The 19955-nt window shown below is 43.1% G+C and overlaps 1 protein-coding gene across 1 annotated transcript in view; it reads left to right on the top strand.

The window, feature by feature from the left end:
- The window catches only part of Fras1 (Fraser extracellular matrix complex subunit 1), a 400690-nt gene that overhangs the window by 185661 nt on the left and 195074 nt on the right, over nucleotides 1-19955 (top strand). Inside the window, exons 15-16 of the mRNA XM_055594513.1 lie at nucleotides 11982-12125; nucleotides 19795-19935. Coding sequence (XP_055450488.1) covers nucleotides 11982-12125; nucleotides 19795-19935 — 285 coding nt within the window. The remainder of the gene's footprint in view (nucleotides 1-11981; nucleotides 12126-19794; nucleotides 19936-19955) is intronic.

Genomic DNA, 19955 nt, shown 5'->3' with positions numbered 1-19955 from the left:
TTCCTTTCCCCTCTTTCTTTTCTGCAATAATTATGCTTGTAGCATTTGTGTTGACTTCTCACCATTGACCTTGAATGTCTGTTGTCCAGCCCATGCTTTTCCAATATGTGCTAAACTTTTCAAAAGAAGCCTGGCATTTTATAGCGGCAGAGCTACCTGGATTGATTTCTCTTGGCAGAGTCATTTATGCTGTCACTGGGATAATTCTCCACTCTATTGACCCATCAAAACCAAAAGAAAGTGCGCAGTCCGCCAAGGAAACTAATTAACAGAAAGCTTCTGATTAATATTCATGCTTACTATGTCAGCTATAGGAAGAGCAGGAAACATGGGACAAAGCCAAGGTAGCACATACACATGGCTCTTCAAAAGAGATCGTGAGCAGGTAAATGAGATGGTGAAAAGAAGCGCCTGAGTCCTGCCAGCGAATCTTCTCTGAAGGAAGGCCTTTTGTCATTTTTCCCTTCCTTGGGAGGTCGGTGATGTGTACCGGCGCACGCCGTGCCTTATACACCTCTGGGCATATACCAGCATGGTTATACGTCAGGTTTGATTAAGGTAAATAATGCAGTAACTGTGGATGACAGCATGCCTCAGGTTTTCAGTCTCCATTTCATTTCCTTGCCTTCTCTATTTTTGGAGTTTGATGACAGACAGGCTGAACCGAGGCTCAGTCTTACCTAGGTTGTATAGTAGCCTAAACCGAAGACCAGCAATGTACTGCTTGCCTCCCTCACTCACCAGGTGGAGCCGCTGAGGAGTTACTCCTTCAGTGCGAATCCTGATTTTAGGAAGAGCGCTTAGGTTTTTACCATAACCTTTATGCATCCTTTGCTACCTGCTAGATCTGGTTCAACATCCCCTGTTGCCCACCTCATCCCACCCTTACTGACTTCATAGACCTCAGGTCCTAGGACTGGATATTTGCTGCTTGTTCTGTTCTGATGCATTTCCAGGGATGAAAAGCCCATTTGTTAGTCACTTGCAGCCTGGTGTCAGGCCTTATCCAAGTGTGGGTACGTTACCAGTATTGCCTTGCCCCTGCCTGCATGCCTTGTGTTCTTACCGTCAGTGCTGTGGTTCCATTGCCTCACTTTGGAAGTCTGGTATTAAATCTAAGTCTCTATCCAGGCTGAAATCTTAAGGCCCTGAGAACACTCCTCCTTGCTTTTCTTGTTCCTCTATTTAGTCACCTCTGTTTTACCCTGGTAAGACCTTTGAATAATACACACCGTACACATAGACACACACACATACACACACACACACACACACACGCCATAGACAGAACCCTAAGAAAGAGCTGGAGCTATAGAAAAGACATTGGCTTCTGTTTTAGCTCTGTCATGTACATATGCTTCAACTCCATGCTTCAGCGGACTGTGGGTAAGATGGAGACAGAGAGGTTTGCCACATCTTTCTTGTCAAAATTAAGAGACTGAATTCACATGCCTAGATTAGGAAATGGAGCCATGTGCCTTATAAGTCCTTCATAATGCTTGAAGAGGCTTTGGATTCTGCCTCCTCCTAGTTTTCTTTCCTGTCTGTTATCCCCTATTCATCCTCTTTGAAGCACTGCTCTAAAGTCTTAGAATAGGAAGGTAAATAACCCAGTCATTGTCTATAGCGAGCTGGTAACCAGAACAGGGTGGCTGTTGCTTATAGAGATACTCAAAACCGAAACAACAACAGGCAAAACTGAAGCAGCAAGAGACTGCAAAGTGTTTTCTATTTGAATGTTATATAGTCTCAGATGCTGAAAACCAAGGAATCAAGCAACAGGATATTTTATAGGATTGTAACTGAAAGGATTATTTTAACCTCCATTTACCACTTACTGCTATATAGCTTTGGGCAAGTCATTTAACCTTTTGGAGGCTCATTCTTCTCATCTCCATAATGATGATAGTATTATGTACTTCAAACAATTATTATGAGGACTAGAAGAGAATTTTGAAAAGTATAAATTTATTCTGCCTGGCACATAGTATGTGGGTGATAAAAGGCAGCTATAGACATTATTGAAATCACTCTTTTATTTTTCAACCTGGGGAGACAAATACCAAATGACTCACATGAAGAAACAAGCACTTTTTTTTTTTGACATTAATGTCTGCTTAAAAATAAAATACACCCATATCTGATGGATAATGCAGAGATATAATGCAGAGAACTTACTCCACTTTTCAGTTAAAATCCTCTTCTCATTTACTTGAAGTGTTTGGATTGAATGATGAGATGCTGAAATTATTTGGATTTCAGTCAAAATTAGTGTATCCTTAGAGAAAGCATTTATGATGAGCTGAAAATTTACATATATAAGAGCTTGGTATAGCTGAGATTTTACAGCTGAGGTTTGAGCAGAGGAACTTCAAATGTTGATTACTTGTTGGAGGTATGTTTGCCTAGCACAGCTAGTCATTGGGGGAGTGTGGCCGTCTCTTTGAAGCATGGTTCAGCCCTGAAAGACTTAATGGGTCACGGCTTATGCTTGTGACTAACGGTAGCCTCATGGTGTCCCAGGTGGACTTTTCTAGGAAGAGAGTGCAACAAGACAGGAACTCTGCTTGGCAGTTCCTGACTGGGGTTAGGCACTATCAAACTAGTGTCCCCCACAGCGTGTGCCATGCCAGCTTTATTACTAAGCCATGCTGAGACTGGAGGCTGGTACAGTGCTGCCACCCCACCTCCACTCACTTTGTTCAGCCTTGCCAACCATCTGCATCATTCTTACCATTGCCTTCGCTCTACAGCAGCCATACAGACATAGCTGCTGTCTGTCAATAGGGACTTTTGTCTTCGAGTACCATTTCCAGACTCTTCCTTCTGCTCACACAACAAGCACCTGTCTAGCCTCTTCTATGTATCTTTTTCTTTCTTTCTTTTTCTCTTTCTTTCTTTCTTTCTTTCTTTCTTTCTTTCTTTCTTTCTTTCTTTCTTTCATTCCCCTTCCTTCTTCCTTCCTTCCTTCCTTCCTTCCTTCCTTCCTTCCTCCTTCCTTCCTTCTTTCTTTCCTTCTCTCTCTCTCTCTTTTTTTTTGTACCAGACATCAGGGAAACAGTGAACCAGACAGAAAATTTTCGTACACTTAAGGTCTGTTCTTCTCTGTGGGAGAAGACTGTCCCCTAAAGCAGATAAAGCAAGGTCAATTTTGATAGTTGTCTTTATAATTATCCTTAGGTGAATTGATGTCCTTCGGTGCCTTAAAGTCACTTTTCAAAACAAAGGTGACAGGGAAGGATTTATTACTGAAGTGGCGTTGCATTCAACTTTGTGAGTTTCACATAGTTTTGCACCTACAAGGCATTCTGGGTGATTTTTGGGTGGAATTAAAGTGTGATGTGCTATTGCATGGGGGAAAGGGAGACAGGAATGCTCAGGCATGCCTCGGCAGAGGCCACAGGTGATGTGCTCTCTATTTAGCTTCTGATATTTACTCCTTGTCAGCAATTCCAGGCTAGGTGTAGCCTCAGGAATATTACACAATCTATTTTTTTCTTCTTCTAACTTTCTCTTTATGTCTCTTGCCTCTAAGGTAGTTGGGTGCTTACAGTCTCAGGGACTTGGATAGAAGAGGGGGTTGTTTCAAGTCACATCAAAGGGAAGGGAGAACAGCATTGCCCTTACAGAATGTGCGTTTCTTGAGATAGCTAGGTGAAGGGTGGCATGCAGCAGTGGTACTAAAGGCCCCTCTTTCTTTGGATATGCCTGTATAGGAGAAGAACAGAGAAGAGAAGCTACCTGCTGGTGCTTTCCCTGGGAACACTGCTGTGGCCGGTGACTATGTGCCATCTCTCTGTACTTCTTAGAGTGACAATGAAAGAACAAAAGTTCCATAGACCAGAGGAAACCAGCCACAGATGAAAGGCGGTTTGTCTTATAGACAGATCCCATACTTTCTTACACACAAGAACCCCGAAAATATTTCAGTGATGGGCTACAAACTTAGTGACACCCTCTGGCTTCCTGTCATGCTCATGTCATTTTCAGTTACTTCAGCTCAACTACATAGTGTTCTCTCTTTCTTGCTCTTTCTCACTTCCCACTCCGACACTGTCCCTGCTCTGTCTTCCCTGTTGCCCACAGAACTCACACCAGCTCCCCTCATAACTGAGATCTGAGCATCCGTGCCGATGCCCCCAGGACGTCTGAGAACATACCCCATCAAAGGGCTTTGCTCTGTGGGCCCTTTTTTGGTTTTCTGCTCGTGTGGACAAATAGGAAGTATGAAGAAATCAGCTCGTGCTTCATGAACAGGAGCTGGGTGTAGTGAGAATTCTGGCATCTTTAAAAACACAAAAATATTATAAGAATATGTTTTTGCTTTAATCCCAGATGTGTGGATATGGGACTTCTTTGTAGCAGCTGACTGTGATTTATCTCATGTTTTGGTGGGGCCATGATTTTGCCAGCTGCAGATAGTTTCTGCCATTTCGTGATGTTTGGAATTCTGGGAACTTTCCAGAGGGTATATAAACGTGAGGGCTCCGGCAGAGGTGGTGGGTTGTTGGCTGGTTATTGGTTGTTGTTGGTTGAGGTTATGGTTGTGGTTTATTGTAGATTGTGTAATAGTCATACGTAAAGAAGGAACAACAAGAAGAAATTAGATACCCTGATGGCAAAGATCAAACTTGCCCCAAGGAGCTCAGACTCCCCTCACCTGAATCATCAGGAAGTAGTCTAACAATAATGTTGCCTCCTTTCCAACTTCTGACTTTATTCAGGGATCTCTTTCCTCTCTATCCTTTTTTTCTTTCATATCTAGTGTTAGAGTGTTGAAAGGAAGAAGAAAAGCGGTGGAGAAACGTACAAGTAAGAAGAACCCACAGAATGCAAATGCTGGCTACAGCTAGGGGACTGGGGTTGAAATGGATACTCTGCAGAGGTCTAGAGTTGGGGGTCCCCCTTGGTCACAGTGCACAGATGAAGAATTGGGCCTAAAGGTCACTGCGTTTGTCAGCCACTTGTTGTTGAAGAAGCAGGCGTACATGCAAGTAGAGGGGCTGGAGACAGAATGTTCTCAGGGAAGGCTGGTGAGAAGGCTCAGTCACTAAAGGTGCTTGTCACAAAAGCCTGGTGATCTGAGGTCTAGCCCTGAAACTCCTGCAAAGGGGGAGAGGGAGGACACTCTACACAGTGTCCTCTGACTTCCGTAAGCACACTGTGTCATGTGCTCCCCTCAATGGCTATTATTACTGCTCATACTAATTATAGAGTATCATGTTCATGGGGAGCTGAGCGCTTGAACTTACTTTCTGATCTATGAACCAATGGAAATCCAACCTGCTTGTAAAAAAGAAAAATTCTCTCTTCATGTTTACCTGCTGAAGCCTCTATCAACAAGGAAATCCTTTGTTTGGGTCCAACTCTGTCTACAGAGACACTGCTAAAAAATTCAAACACATTCCCTAACACCAGCAAAATTTTCAGCTGTGTTCCAAGCATGGTTAAAAGATTAGCTATTTACTTACTATGTGCCTCGGGGAAGCAGATTATAGCTTCTTTCTTTTTGTAATTTTTTCCCTTTAGTACTAATAAGTCCATGTTTATTTCAAGAAATAATAATTTGATAAAGGCAATAAAATGTAAGGTAAGATAAAAAGTCAACAAAAATCCCTAGCTCAAACTCCCTCAAGTCACTTCTCTTGGTATTTTGGTGTCTGCCTTCCTAATTTATGAACTCATTTCTGTGTGTATGTGTCTATACGTGTGCACATTTGTTTTTCTAAAGCAAAATCACTTGATTCATGCCTGTCTTCCCCATTCTGTTCTTATCTCCTACAACTCATAGTTTTAATGCTAGTGTACGATTTTCTTTGTCTAGCTCTCCAATCATTCATTTAGTCAACCTTCTACTGTTTAATGTTTGTTCTTAATGAATCATTATCATAAATAACAGTGATATAAACAGCTTCAGTAGAAATCGTGGCAAATACTTTTAATTGAATTCATAAAGAGGTAATTGCTGGGCCTGACTATGTGTGGATGTGATTAAGCTTTTGATGTGCATGCATACATGCATACGACTCTCTTGTAAACAGCAGTGCTAATGTTCACTCTTGCAGAAATGCATAGGAAGGCCTCCTTGCCACGCCTTTGCTCTCATGGGCATCCCTGTGCATCTTCAGCCTGCCTGTGTGACTCATGCAAAGTGGAAACTTGTTGAATTTTTTTTTTCACTTATTTTTGGATATGTTAAGAAGAAGAAGAGGAAGAAGCACAAGAAACAGGCCATGGCTCATTTCCATAACTGGACTGGATGAAGCTCTTTTCTTCTTTCTCTCTCGTTCTTTCCATCACTCATTCATTCCCTTTGCTGTTGTACCTTATTTCTACCCCTCTATTTCCCATCTTTTTGATTAACTATGACATATTTTCTGGGTGTTTGCATGCATATTCATGTATGTCTAGTTGCATGTGCATTTGTGTAAACATACATGTAGACAACTTTGATTATTATATTCAGGAATACTGTCCAGGTCCTTTGAGACAGGTCTCTCATTGGCCTGAAGCTCATCAACTTGACTATCTGACCAGAGAACCCCAGGGATCCTGCTGTTTCTTCCTCCAGCTCTAGGATTATAAGTACACCCCACCATGTATCCTGGGGATCAGACTCAGACCCTCATGATTGTAAAGCAAGCACTTCACTGGCCGAGCCATGTCCTCAGCCCCAGAGTAACTTGTAATATAATTTGGCACATGTTTTGGGATGTGTATGCTTTGATTGTTTTAGGTACATGTTACGATTCAGAGAATTTCTGAGTGGATATTTCCTTCCTTCCCTTATTTCCTCAGTAAGCAACATGTCTAAGATACATATGTGTTGCTCTGTGTAAGTCTAGTCCATCCTGCCTAGTTACTGCTCATCTGTTTTGTTTGCATATTTTGACTATTGATAGTAGGAGGAAGAGGACCATCTGGACACCTGAGCCTTACCATGAGATTTCCAGGGGTTCCCTAGGGGTTCTTGTTGCTTGGTGGAGATTTCAAGGAGAGAGTGTGGAGCATGAGGCAGCTGGGAAAGGGAGGGTGTTCTTCATATGGCCGCAGAGGTGCACCTCAAGGCTCCAGTCCTTTCCTCCTTTCATAGTGAGCCTACCTCTCCAGGTCTCTTTTCCATCTTCTGCTGCTCAGTGCAGATTGCTTTGCCTTGCTCCACAAGAGTGGAATCAAGAACTGCTAGGTCACCCTGAAGCCACTCACGGGATCACATTCAAGAGTTTGCTTCTCCAAACCTGTCATCTTATTACGTCCCTGATAATTAGGTACCATAAACACTATTCTCACCATATTGGATAGAATGCCAAGAAACCATGAGCTTGAGTTTAAGATACGAACATATTTTTATCAAATAAGAGCTTCACACAGAGCTATGAAGTATCTCAGTTGATAGGGTGCTTTCACAGCATGAAGAATGCTCTGCGTGGAGTAAGTGTGGCAGCGCTTTATCTCTGTGGGCCAAGAACTTGGGAGACTGGAGCCAAGAATATGAAGTTCAAGGTAGTTCTCTGCTGAAGAGGGTTTCTATATCCAGGCTGAGCTAGATATCCCGTTTCAAAAGAAGAAACAGAATGAAAGTAAGAAAAAAAAGAGGACATCTTGTTGAAAAATAAAACCACTGGAGTGTGGGTTGGTGGGTCGGTGGGTAAAGATTCTTAATGTATAAACCTGAGGACTGAAGTTTACATCACTAGTGTCCATGTAAAAAGCCAGGCATGGTTGTTCATGGGTCTATAGCCCCAGAGCTGTGGGGATGGGGAGCAAAACAGGGCGATTGCTGTGACGTCCTCGTCATTAGCCTAGCTCCAGGGTCAGTGAGATACTCTGTATGAAACTAATAAGATAGAGTGATAGAACAGGAGACACTAGCTCCTGACGATAATCCTCATCAAGTTCTTCCCAGTCTTTGTGAGGTGAAGTGGAAGGTAGCCTTGCCATAAAATGAATAAAGACAGAGCAGGAGAGATGGGTTGTTTGTTATGTGACACACTTATGGCACACCTGCTGGAGCTGGAGCTGGGGCTGGGGCTGTGCCCTTGCCAGTGAGAATATTATGGAACCTCGTTTCAGTGATGACCTGGGATGAGTCCCCAGCTGGTATACTCTTCTGACACCTCAACAGGGGGTGGAAAAGGCCAGCCAATGATGCTTCTCTTCCCTGGAGAGGCTCCTAAGCCTGAGCCTAGGAACACCTGACCCCCAGCCTACCTTCTGGGAAGGTTTTCTAGAAAAAAGAAGTTGCCTCCAGGAAGGGCTTTTAACTCTGAAGAGTGCTGCATTTTATTCTTAGAGAAGCATGGGTTCAAAAAGTTTCTAAAAGTCTTCAATTCTACATTATTAAGAACAAAGGTTTGTGGGTTTTTTTGTTTTGTTTTGTTTTTTTTTTTTTTAATCCTCAGAGTAGGGTTTCAATATAAACCTGGCAAAAGAAAGGCCATCCGTGCTTTTCATTTTTGAAATGAATCGTCTGATGAGTCAACACATGTCCTGTTATGCCCGAAAAGTCAGAGGCCTTCCAAGATAAATGATCTAGTATATGTGAGATGGATGCTTTGCCTCATCCACTCTTTCCAAAATCTATTACTGCAATATACATGATATACAATTCAAACCCTCAATGATCGGAAATGTATCACTAAGGAACATTAAGCTGAAAAGTCTGCAAGCGGGTGACCTTTTACTTTTTCAGAGTAACCCAAATGGAGTAGGAGCCCACATGTAAACTAAGCCTGTGAGAAGGGAGAGCTGGCAGTCATGCGGGCCCAGTGTTGGAAATTAGACACCAGCTGTAAAGCACAGCAGGTGTGTGTCATCCTGAGGGCTGACAGCTTCGTGCAGCCTGTATTGAAATAGCATCTCTGCCGCTGTGCCAGGCCACCAAAAACAACGTTCGTATGATACGGAGAAAAGAGAGGGGCCAGCAGGAACCAGTACTGCATTTGGTACTAGGCCTCAGTGTATCATGAGTAGTCATCAACAAAAACACATCTGAGTTACAGCATTTTGAAAGTAAAGTCTATACCCCCAATGGCTCTTACCGTAGCCATTTTCGTGCGGAAGGTGTCTGGTGGCATGATTTCCCTGTAATGAATAAAAAATTGTGTATATTCATTTAGCACACATTTAATGAGTACTAGGCATCAGTGTGAACACTGGGATCTTAAAATAACTAAAGCGTGGCCCTCACTGGGGAAGTGACTGCTCCTTGAAGGAGAAAGACAATAATGAAGTAGTTAGGACAAATTGCTGCAGGGAACTCTGACAGTAAAATTCATCATCCCACTGCCCCGCTGTCTTAGGTTTCTATGGCAGTGATAAAACACTATGACCAAAAGCAGCTTGAGGAAGAGAGAACTTATTTGGCTTACATATCTGGCGTCTCAGCCCACTGGGGGAAGTCAGGGCAGGAATTCAGGGCAGGATCCTGGAGGCAAGAACTGAAGCGGAGGAAATGGAGGAGTGCTGCTTGTTGGCTTGTTATCTTTGGCTTGCTCAGCTTGCTGTCTTGTATACCTCAGGACCACCTGTTCAGAGGTGACACCATCCCCAGTGGGCTCTTCTATGTCAGTTCTTAATCAAAAGATACCCACTGTCCTGCCTGCACTCAATCTGAATAGAGGCATTTTCTCAATTGAAGTTTCTATTTCCAGATTAGCTCGTATCAGTTGAAAAGGAAATCACCAACCAGGATGCTTGTTGCAACTCTTCCATAGCATGAGGTCTAAGGCCCTCCCTTGGGCCGTGTGACTGCAGAACTCTGGTTGTGCGATCTTTGATTTTTCTGTTAATCCTTCCCTTGGAACTTCCCAGTGAGATTTTTCTATAGCACTCCAGTGGATTCAAGGGATAAAATATATCATCTTTTCTTTTTTTTGTGCTAGGCCTTGGGTAATGTGGCTTCCTTGGGGCTTGGTAGGAAGGTCCCCTAGGTCCCCACAGCACCTGGCATCTGGAGGGTAGCAGCGGCTCCTTTTGAAGGTTGCTACACGTGCCTGACGTGTGAGACTGGGCTTTGTGTTTGGTGGATGCGCTAGGTAGTGTCTTTGTATCAATTCAGAATGAAGAGAAAAAGTTATGAATAATGAGAGCTATGTCACATAATGGCTCTAGTTAGGAATCAAGGGTAGCTAAATGACAGCTCATGTGTATAGGGGAGATTCATTTCTGAAGTGGTCCTTGCTTCCATTTACAGTTATGATACAGTATCAGAGTCTCGCTGTAGGTATGATGAGAATTCGTGTCTGGCCTTTGCAAAATATAAACAAAGGAGTTAAATATGGATATCACTCAAGAGATGTCTGTAAAACACCAACAATGTCTCAGACACAGTCAACAAGGTAGAAATGGGCTCTGGGTTCATGAAGCTTACAATGTCAAGGCAGAACTAGATGATCACAGTAAGAACTTTGCTCATTCTCTCCCTTCCTATCCCACAAGCCTAAGCTACTGCAGTCTTTTACCTGGACATACTCCACAGTGGTCACCTCCTTTACCTATAGGTCCTAACCCCTTTTGTTCATGACAAAGAGTTTTGAAGTTTTAAATTAGATCTTGTATCACTCTTGCATGATGATCCCTCCCATGGCTTCACAATACAATTAGGATAAAAAAAGATCCCACTTCTGTGCAATGATGTCTAAGACCATGAATTATACTACTGTGCACTGTGGAGGCACCGAAGCTCCAAACACAGGAGCTGTTCCCCACACCCAATGCTCCACCTCCAAAAGGTGCTTTTTTCCGGTGATCCCTATAGCCGCATGCTCATCCTCCTTCAGCTCTATTAAAGCGGGCCCCACCTCACCTCCCCCCCCACCGTTACTCTGTTGCAGCCTTCATGGCAGTTTACACAATTTGTAATTATCTTTAAATCCACCAGAGAGAAAAATGGTCTGAAATTAAGACTTTTCTTGTGCAATTTAGAACTTAGAGAGAGGGAATGGATTCTGAAGTTTGCAATGTAGGGGTGTCTTTTCTTCTGCTCCCAAACAAATACTTAATTAAATTGCTAAGGTATGATTACCCAATCATTTGTAGGCAGCAAGTGCATTCATTTTCTCCGCCAATTTTGTTGATCGGAATCAATGCTTTTGGAAAATAGATTATACTCCATCATGAAGGAAATACTGTAAAACTGAGGATGTGTTAACCAAATCACAGTAGGGGTATCAAAACAGGCAGCTAGCCAAATCGCACAGTGTTCCGCTGTTAAGGATAAGATTCTCTTTGCAGAAGTGCTAAGGTAAAGAAGATGCACAAATAATTATGAAAGAGCAAATGCTAGAAGAGAAGGAAAAAATGAAATCTTAAGAGAACAACTCTAGTCTGGAAACAGCTTCATAATGGGCTTGGGAGTCTTGGGGATACAGTGTGGGGCAGTGCCATAGGAAGAGGAAGAGGCAAGACTTGTGAGAGAAGATGGAGGAAGGCTGAGTGGTGTGTTAGGGAGTGATAGGGAGAAGGGAGGAGGGAAAGGAGAGAAATCAAATAGCACTAGGTCTCTGAAAGTTCCGGTAGCCAATGACATCCCTCCTCAGCTCATTCTTAAGAAGCAGGTGGAGGTGGGAAGAGCTTCCGGTGCCTACACACACTGTCATGCTATTATGGTGGCAGCGAAAGGGGAAGAAAGCCATGGCATTTCATTAGATAGCCCGTCTTTGCCAAAAATTATGATTTCCTTTCCTGTTACTCCCATTACTCTAAAGCCATCAATTTCCAGTTCCAGATCCCTTAGCAATAACTTTTTTAAAGTTGTACTTTTTTGAAGAATTTTTTTTTTTTTTTTTTTTGGTGGTTCTCTCCCTGGGCAGGGGGGAGGCATGGTATTCTTTTTTTTTTTTAGGGTCAAATCTGTGCATAGCATTTCAGGAGCCAAGGAGCCAACCTGTATCTTCCTGTAAATTCTAAATCTTTGTATGCAAATGATGGATAGTCTCTGCTATGATGGGCTGGGCGCTGACTTTGTTGTTTGTCCACAGTCTGTCACGAGTCCTGTGCAGGTTGCTGGGGTCCCACAGAGAGGCACTGTGTGGCCTGCAGAGACCCACTGCAAGTGCTGAGAGACGGCAGCTGTGAGAGCAGCTGTGGCGATGGCTTCTACAACAAGCAGGGGATCTGCATGGGTAAGTGCCCGGCTGGAACGTTCCCTTTCTCTGTCAGCACCCGCTGTATTCAGATCATGCACTGGTAACTAATGCAGCTTTTGCTCAATGAATACGTGTGGAGTGCCGACATTCCCTTATCTTAGTCATTTATGTAGATATATTTTTTAAACAAGTGGGATCTCCTCCAGCTGCCCCGATGGCTTATCAGACACAAGGTATTCATTCTCTCCTGGCCCAGCCACCTGCTTAAGACTCACAGCTATGTGGAGAGAGGAATGAAGTCCCACTTGGGACATTTCCCTAAATCGCAAACAGCATTCGTACCAGACCTCTTCCCTAGTATAAGAGACCCGTACTAGCCCGAGCAGACATTTGTTTTGATGTCGCCGACTTAAAGCTGAATTGATCGCTGAATGGATCACTGTCCAGTTTACTTTTCACAGTCATGCTGTGATCACAGCCAGGCAGGCAGATCAAGCACCAAGAGGTGTGGAGGTGTGGCAAAAGCACAGATTAGTAAACCCCATCTGCCTGTCACCCTCGTCCTCATCAAATGGCAATAAGCAAAACTCCCGTGGTAGACAGAATAACGAAGTGTAACTCCCACAGTGGCTAGAAAAATGACCTCAAAGGTTTAATCCCATAATCTGTGAGTGTGCCACAGAGTTCCTGGGACTCTGTGGTAACTGGGACTTTGACGGGATGAGTAGGTAAAGCATCTGGAGATGGGGACAGTGTCCTGGAGTATCAAGTATATCTGTGTGATAACAAGGCAGCAAGACAGAGTCAGAAAAGATGCAAGGGTGGATGCAGGGGGTGGAGGGGGTGATGGGATGATGCAGGAAGGCTCTCCCAGAATATGGGCAAAGTCAAGAGAATGAATTCTCTTGGTTTCTAAGAAGAAATGCAGTCCTGTTAACACTTTGACTTTTAGAACTTCCTACCTCTAACACTGTAAGATAATGGATTTCTGATGTTTTAAACCAGAGTTCATGGCAATTTGTTACAGCAGACACTGATTCACACCCAGCTGAGAAGGCACAGAATAACTGCCCTGTCAGCACTCAATGTTTTATTCCAGCAATGACTTCACTAGATAGATATCATCATTCTCAAGTTCAGATGACGAGACAGAGAGAGGAAGAAGCCAACACGCCTTGGGTCTCATAGCTAAGGACCAGAATGAGAGTCGGGTGCAGATCTTCCGGCTGTATATGACTCAGAACCCACCCAAAGCTCTTCTTTGTAACTTGGTACTGCTTCATCCACCTCTGCTTCCTCCCCTACTCCTCCTTCTCTCAACCCTTCTTTGTTATCTCTTCCTTCTTTCTGTCTTTGGAGGAACTGGCCAGCTCTGAGGACATTACTGGGATGGGAGATAGCAGTGTCCTGACAGTGAGTGAAAAGTTTGAGCTGAGTTGAACGGTTGTTGTACCTACTGAAAGACTACCCTGACAATAACGTGGTCCACAAATCATCGATAATGTGCAGCCCCTCAATCTTTCTGAGTTGTTGCTCTTCAGTTCACTCGACAAGAGCAACAATGAGATGCTTTAGGGGTCTGATGACTCCATTTGTATAGGGAAGAGAGATGGCCCTGGCTCCTGCTTGCTTAAGGCTTTGTGGGGAGGGGTCCCTAACTCTCCTGGAGTGAAAGCTTTCATTTGGTGTGGATCCACTCCAGGAGGACAAAGAGATAGGCCAGGCTGCCATTGGCCACAGCAGGTTAATCTTTCCATCATCATCACTTTCCTGTTCAATTAAGCCCGATGTATTCTCTAAAGGTTGACAGATGTCAAAAAAATGCTAATCCTAAAGGCCTAAAGGCATTTACGCTTTAAGTCCCCAAGGAGACTGCTTACTGCCACCACTCTGCTACTGAGACTGGCTGGTGTCTGTATTTAAAGGGAGAGAGTGCCTGCCTTGGGGGATGAGGAATGGGCTTCAGCTTTGGCTCAGGGGTTCAGTGTAGAAAGCCAGCGTTCCTTGTAGACTGGAAGGATTGACTAGGACTGCACAGTTCAGACCAGGACTGCAGCAGTTTCAAAAGATAGCCTGATCTACAGAACAAGCTGCCTGTCAGCCAGTGACATTTTGAGACTCTGTCTTCAAAAACCAAAAATTAAATTAAGTTAAATTAAAACAAACAAAGTTCTGAGCCCTTGGTGGAAGGGATTATTATATGTGCAAGCATTTTGACAAATGTCAGAAGGCTTCTAGACACAAAGATAGAATATGGCTGACTGCCAGGCCACCAGTGATCAGTAATTTTTGCCCATGCCACAGGCTTTGCAGTAGAGAGGGTTGTTCTTGGCACTGATCTTGGGGGCCCCTGAGTAAAGGAAACTACAGCTTCCTCTTTCCCAACGGTGTTAGAGACTTGAAGTTTATATTTTCTGTCTCTAGGAATGGCCCCATTTTCCAAAACAAGTGAGAACCAAGCCCACCAATTGGTATCTGGATGTTAATTATGACTTCAGAGGCTAATAATGGTAACTTATTTCCAATTCAGATTAGTGATATTCAAGATGGAGACTGGCTGATGTTGGTTTAATAATTGATCACTAACTGGCCTGTGTCTGCAGATATCACAAAGTCGTGTTGTGGCACATCCAGCATAACCTGCTAAAAATGGTGCTTGTTCCACCAGAAGGAACTTACTCTTGCCATGCTTGTCTGTGGCCTATGCCTTGGACTCTATAGATATTAAATATAAAGAATGGGGCACTTTAAGGGGAACCCTTATCACTCCTTAAAGTATGTAGGCTATTAGGAATGGCTGGTTTAACTCCATCTTTTCTCTGCCCCCTTCTCTCTTTTTTTCTCCCTCTCCTTTCTTGTCCCCCTCTTTTTTCTTTCCTTACCCAGATAACTACTTAACTTTCTAAAATTGAATTTGAATTTGTTCTGTATGTAAGTGTTTTGCTTGTCTGTATGTGCTCACAGAAAACAGAAAAAGGCACTAGATCCTTGGGAACTGGAAACCCAACCTGGGTCTTCTGCAAGAGTAGCAAGGGCTCTTAACCACTGACCCATCTACCCGTCCATCCCCCTTGAACTTCTCAATTGTTTTTGTTCTTAGGCACTTTTCTAAACTGGGTGTTTTGTTTCGTGTGCATGCATTGTTGACTGTGTTATACCATAGTGTGTTCAGGGCTTTTGCTGTTCCCTGATTTTCTCACTCAGCACTATCTTTTTAGGGTCTACTGGCCCTTCGCTTCCCATGGCTGCAGGTTCTCATTTGAGTAGCACCATCATGCGCTCCTGTCACCCAGCACCTGATCTCCTCTGCTCACTCCACTGTCCCGTTGTCACCAGTTATCAGCCACAGTCCTGCTCTTTTATGGGCTTATCTGGAACGCTGCATGGGACTCCTGCCAGGGGCAGCATGGCCGGTTTATTGACTCTGCCTAGGCTTTATTTGATAAACCAGTGTCAGGGTTTGTCCCGAATAGCTGTGCAACCTCCATCCCTAAGGTCGCAGGTTCTGTCATCTCCATTTCCAAGCTCCTGAGTTTTCCTTGTTGCTAGGCATAAGAAGACAGATCACTGCCTTAACTATTTCTAAATACTACCTTGTGTGAGCATCTTTACTGTTTGGCATTGGCTCTCTTCCCTGTATAAATCTGCTTTTTAATTTTTTACCCATTTTCTAAGTGTTTTGATGCCTTCTGTGCAGTTCCTTATATATTATAAATGTTAAGGTTTTTCCTTGTTCTGTTTTGCCTTGCTTTCTGGTTATTTTTGTTGTTGTCTGGGTTTTTTGTTCTTGTTTTTGTTTTTGGCTGGGCATTGAAGCCAGGGCATTGAGCATGCTAGGCAAACATCACCACTCTGCTGCTTCTCAGCCATCTTGTTTAAACATGCACCTGTTTCTCATCCTCTAATCTTTTAACTTTGAATTTTGTCCTTTATTAAGCAATTTTTCCTTTTATTCTATTGATTTACTTTGTTTTTTGACAAGTTCACAGATGTGTGAAGTACTTTGTAACAAACATTTAACTCATTTTTGTTATTATTCTATGCTTAAAAGCCTTGCTGTTAAATTTTTAAGGAGATAGGCCACTAATATTCACAAATCAATGGCCCTGCACTTTCTTCCATTAATTTAGCAATGCAAATTTCAGTTGCTGACCCCTCTAGATCTTATTTATATATGTGGTTTGTGAAGTCATACAGTTTTTTTTCCCCAGTTTTGCTGTCTAGTTGCCCCAACATGGCTAGTAACTACTCTTACCATTTCTTTTGATCTGTAATGTATATTAAAATCTATATGTGCATATATTCATGTCAATAGTCTATGCTCTACATCTCTGCCCCCCGCCCAGTGTCAACATCACATGCTTTTGCCTATTGATTTCTGTTGCCTAGTAATTTGTCTTAAAGTTTGTTTGGAGAAGCCTATCCCCTCTCTCACTCCTTTTTAAAGTTAACTTAGACATTAGAGTACATGCATTGAATTATTAAAAAATTTTTCAACTAGAATTTTTATTGCTATTATACCGAGGTTACAGGCTAATTTGTAATGAAAAGGCATCTTGCAAACGATATTCTTTAAAGACTCCTTTAGACATGTATTTAAATGTTTGATATATAATGTTACTATTATCAGTCAATTCTTAATTTTACAAATTTCCACAAGTCTTCATTTCTAGGAAATTTTACTTAGCTTCTAAAAAAAATTACCCTGCTGTGGTAATTATTCTGGAATTAGGGACTTCATAAGTCTTATGGGGATTGGGAAAAAAAGAATGCTTTTAAGAATCTGTTTTGGTTTTGTGTGAATTGAGATTAATTTTCTTATTTTTGATCTTGAGGTCGTTGCCCTAGTCCATTCTTGCTTACTCTTGCTCGTTTGGGTCTAGCTACATTGGCAGTCCTCCATCACACAGGGTAGAATATATGGCCTGATGATCTAGCACCTTTTGTCTTAAATTCTTGAATTATTTTTAGGGTGCAAGTGTTGTAAGGGAGCAGGCTGCATAAATTTTAATAGTTCTTGATTCAGGGGATGCACATTCCCCTAAGAATGAAGAAGGGCTGTGTCTGTAGGCAATGGGCAGTGGGTAGTGTGCCTAGGCTGGGGAGCCATGCAGAACAGCTTTTACTTTACCACTTCCCTCTGCTCTACAGACCCTGGCTCTGGGCCCCTTTCCCGGCCAGTCTATGCACCCCCACTTTGTATCTAGACATTCTTCTACCAATCACTGAAATTTCTCTTTGAAGAACTTCTTTCTGGGTTTGCACTTGCAGCCTCCAGCCCTTTCCACTATTGCTCTCCCTGTCCCTTCCATTCACACCCAGAGGCCTTTAATAGACCATTTGTCATCATACCTTTAATCCCTATCCCTGGGGCCCACTGGAATGTGAGACACAGCCACCTAAAGCCCAATTTGCAAGTGTAGAGGAACCTTTTAAGACCGTATTTGTCCTCTATGTTAACAATGGTCCCTTGAGCTTTCTTCCTGTCATAGTTTCTCTGCCACCATGTTCCTTTTGTGTGTGTGTGTTTTGCCATTTGGATGTTTTCTTTTTTGGTCACTCTTATTCTTTTTTTTTTTTTATTTGCTTGTTGCCTTGTTCTGTCTTATCCTGCATGCTGTTCTTAAAGAAAGTAACTCATGTCTGTTTTTAAGAACTAATTTTATTAGTCTCAGGGAAGACCCCTGTGCTCAGATTTTTTGGTTCTGTTGCTCTCCTTATGGAGTTCCTGTCCTCTCCAGATCTTACTATTTCCCACTTGTCTCACAAGATTCCCTGCACTCTGTCCAAAGGTTGGACATAGGTCTCAGCATCTGCTTTGATAGTCTGCAGGGCAGAGCCTTTCAGAGGCCCTCTGTGGCAGGCTCCTAACTTGTTTCCTGTTTTCTTCTTCTAATGTCCATCCTCTTTGCCTTTCTGGATGGGGATTGAGCATTATAGCTAGAATCCTCCCTCTTGATTAGTTTCTTCCAACCAAGTAGCATGCATGGAGATAACCTAGAACCCCTGCACAGATGTAGCCCATGGCAGTTCAGTTTCCAAGTGGGTTCCATAGTAATGGGAACAGGGACTGTCTCTGACATGAACTGATTGGCCTGCTCTTTAATTACCTCCCCCTGAGGGGGGAAACACTCTTACCAGGCCACAGAGGAAGACACTGCAGCCACTCCTGATGAGACCTAATAGACTAGGATCAGAAGGAAGGAAAAGAAGACCTCCCCTATCATTGGATTTGGGGAGGGGCATCTGTGGAGAAGGGGGAGGAAGGGAGGGCTTGGGAGGGTAAGAGAGAGGGAGCTACAGGGGGGATACAAAGTGAATAAAATATAATTAATAAAAAATTTTAAAAAAGAACTAGTTTTATATAACAATCAATGAGTTGCTGACCACATACATCCCACACTGCGCTCATAACTACCTCCTTGCATTCTGAAGGAGGCTGAAGCACATACCTTTCCCCTTCCCCCGCTGAGACAGACTCTTGAAACTCCTCTGAGACACTGTATTTTTCACATATTTCAAATCTGTCTCTTCTTGCATTACCTTGGTACAACCCCTAATCGTCTTGCTGCAAGGGCATGGCCTTGATGTGCCCAGTTCTTTCCTTTCACCCGTTCGTCTGTTTTTCAAACAGAAGCCAAAGGGATCTTTCTTATCTCTAAGTGTGGCCATGTTTCCACTGTGCTTAAAACTGCAGGGCCTCTCAGTACTGGGCACAGGGGGAGGCTAAAGGTGCCTAGTTGTATTTGAATTTCAGGCAACTGTCAGGTAGTTATGCCTTCTAGGCATAAGAACGTAAGCATTAGTGTGGCTACCAGCTTCCACTCTCTAGGCCTGCCCACTACTCTTACCTCATGAAGCTGCTGCTTTCTGGACAGCGCATCCTTCCATGTCCTTAGCCATGATTTGCTCTTTCAGCTTAGGGGGTGTTCCTGTCAGCCTTAGCTCATCTGACTAAATTTCAAAGACAAGATTGATTGATAAAGAAATTCTTCGTAAGGTCCTTTCTGGAATTCTGCTCCCTCCAATCTCACACACTTTTGGATAGTATGTTTGAGCTTTCTATTTATTTTCCTTACATTAGATTAATAAGCCATCTTGAGCAGTAGCCCAAGTCAATTTAGGTTTTGTGTCTACCACCTGGGATAACACCTTCACAGGCCTGTATCAGTGCCTGTGAATAGATGAATGAGTTAGTAGGCTTGTGGATCTTGGAAGACTGTAAAAAGTTCAACACTTTCAGTATGATTTACCAGCATGGTCTGAGTGGAACTTTGAATTCCTGAAGTGTTGCTCTAAGAAGGGAAAATTGAGGCTATTTGGTCTTTATGTATACAAAATCTATGTGTTATTTATTATAAACCTAAATTTAACTGAAAGTTGGTATTGTTATTTGCTAAATCTGGCAGTCTCACTGCTGAAGCCATTTCTGTTTTAAACCTCATATTGAACTGGAGACAGTGGTGGGTATGCCTCGAGTATTTGTTGCACTTTGTTTAGGGAGTAATTCTTCCTTTATCCTTCCACCATGGAAAGGAAGGCACAGAGCCCTTTATAGTTTATAATCAAGGGCACAGAACTCTTTTGAGCAGCCAAAGAATGAGGTTGGGAGATACTGGTGTCCTTTTGGAACACTTCGAAGAGAGAGGTCACTGCTGCGTTGCTCACTGTCACCCATCTCTGATGGCTTTTTCCTTCCCGCTAGCTTGTGACCAGTCCTGTAAGAGCTGTGGCCCCAGTAGTCCCAGATGTCTTGCCTGTACTGAGAAGACAGTGTTGCATGATGGGAAGTGCATCTCTGAATGCCCTGATGGATACTATGCTGATACTGCTGGAAGATGCAAAGGTATGAGATGAGACATCATC

The sequence above is a fragment of the Psammomys obesus genome, unplaced genomic scaffold (genome assembly GCF_907164565.1).
Source record: "Psammomys obesus unplaced genomic scaffold, mPsaObe1.curated_primary_1811, whole genome shotgun sequence".
In the NCBI taxonomy this organism is placed as follows: Eukaryota; Metazoa; Chordata; class Mammalia; order Rodentia; family Muridae; genus Psammomys; species Psammomys obesus.
Note: the sequence above shows the minus strand (reverse complement) of the source record. Positions and strands in the feature narration are given on the sequence as shown.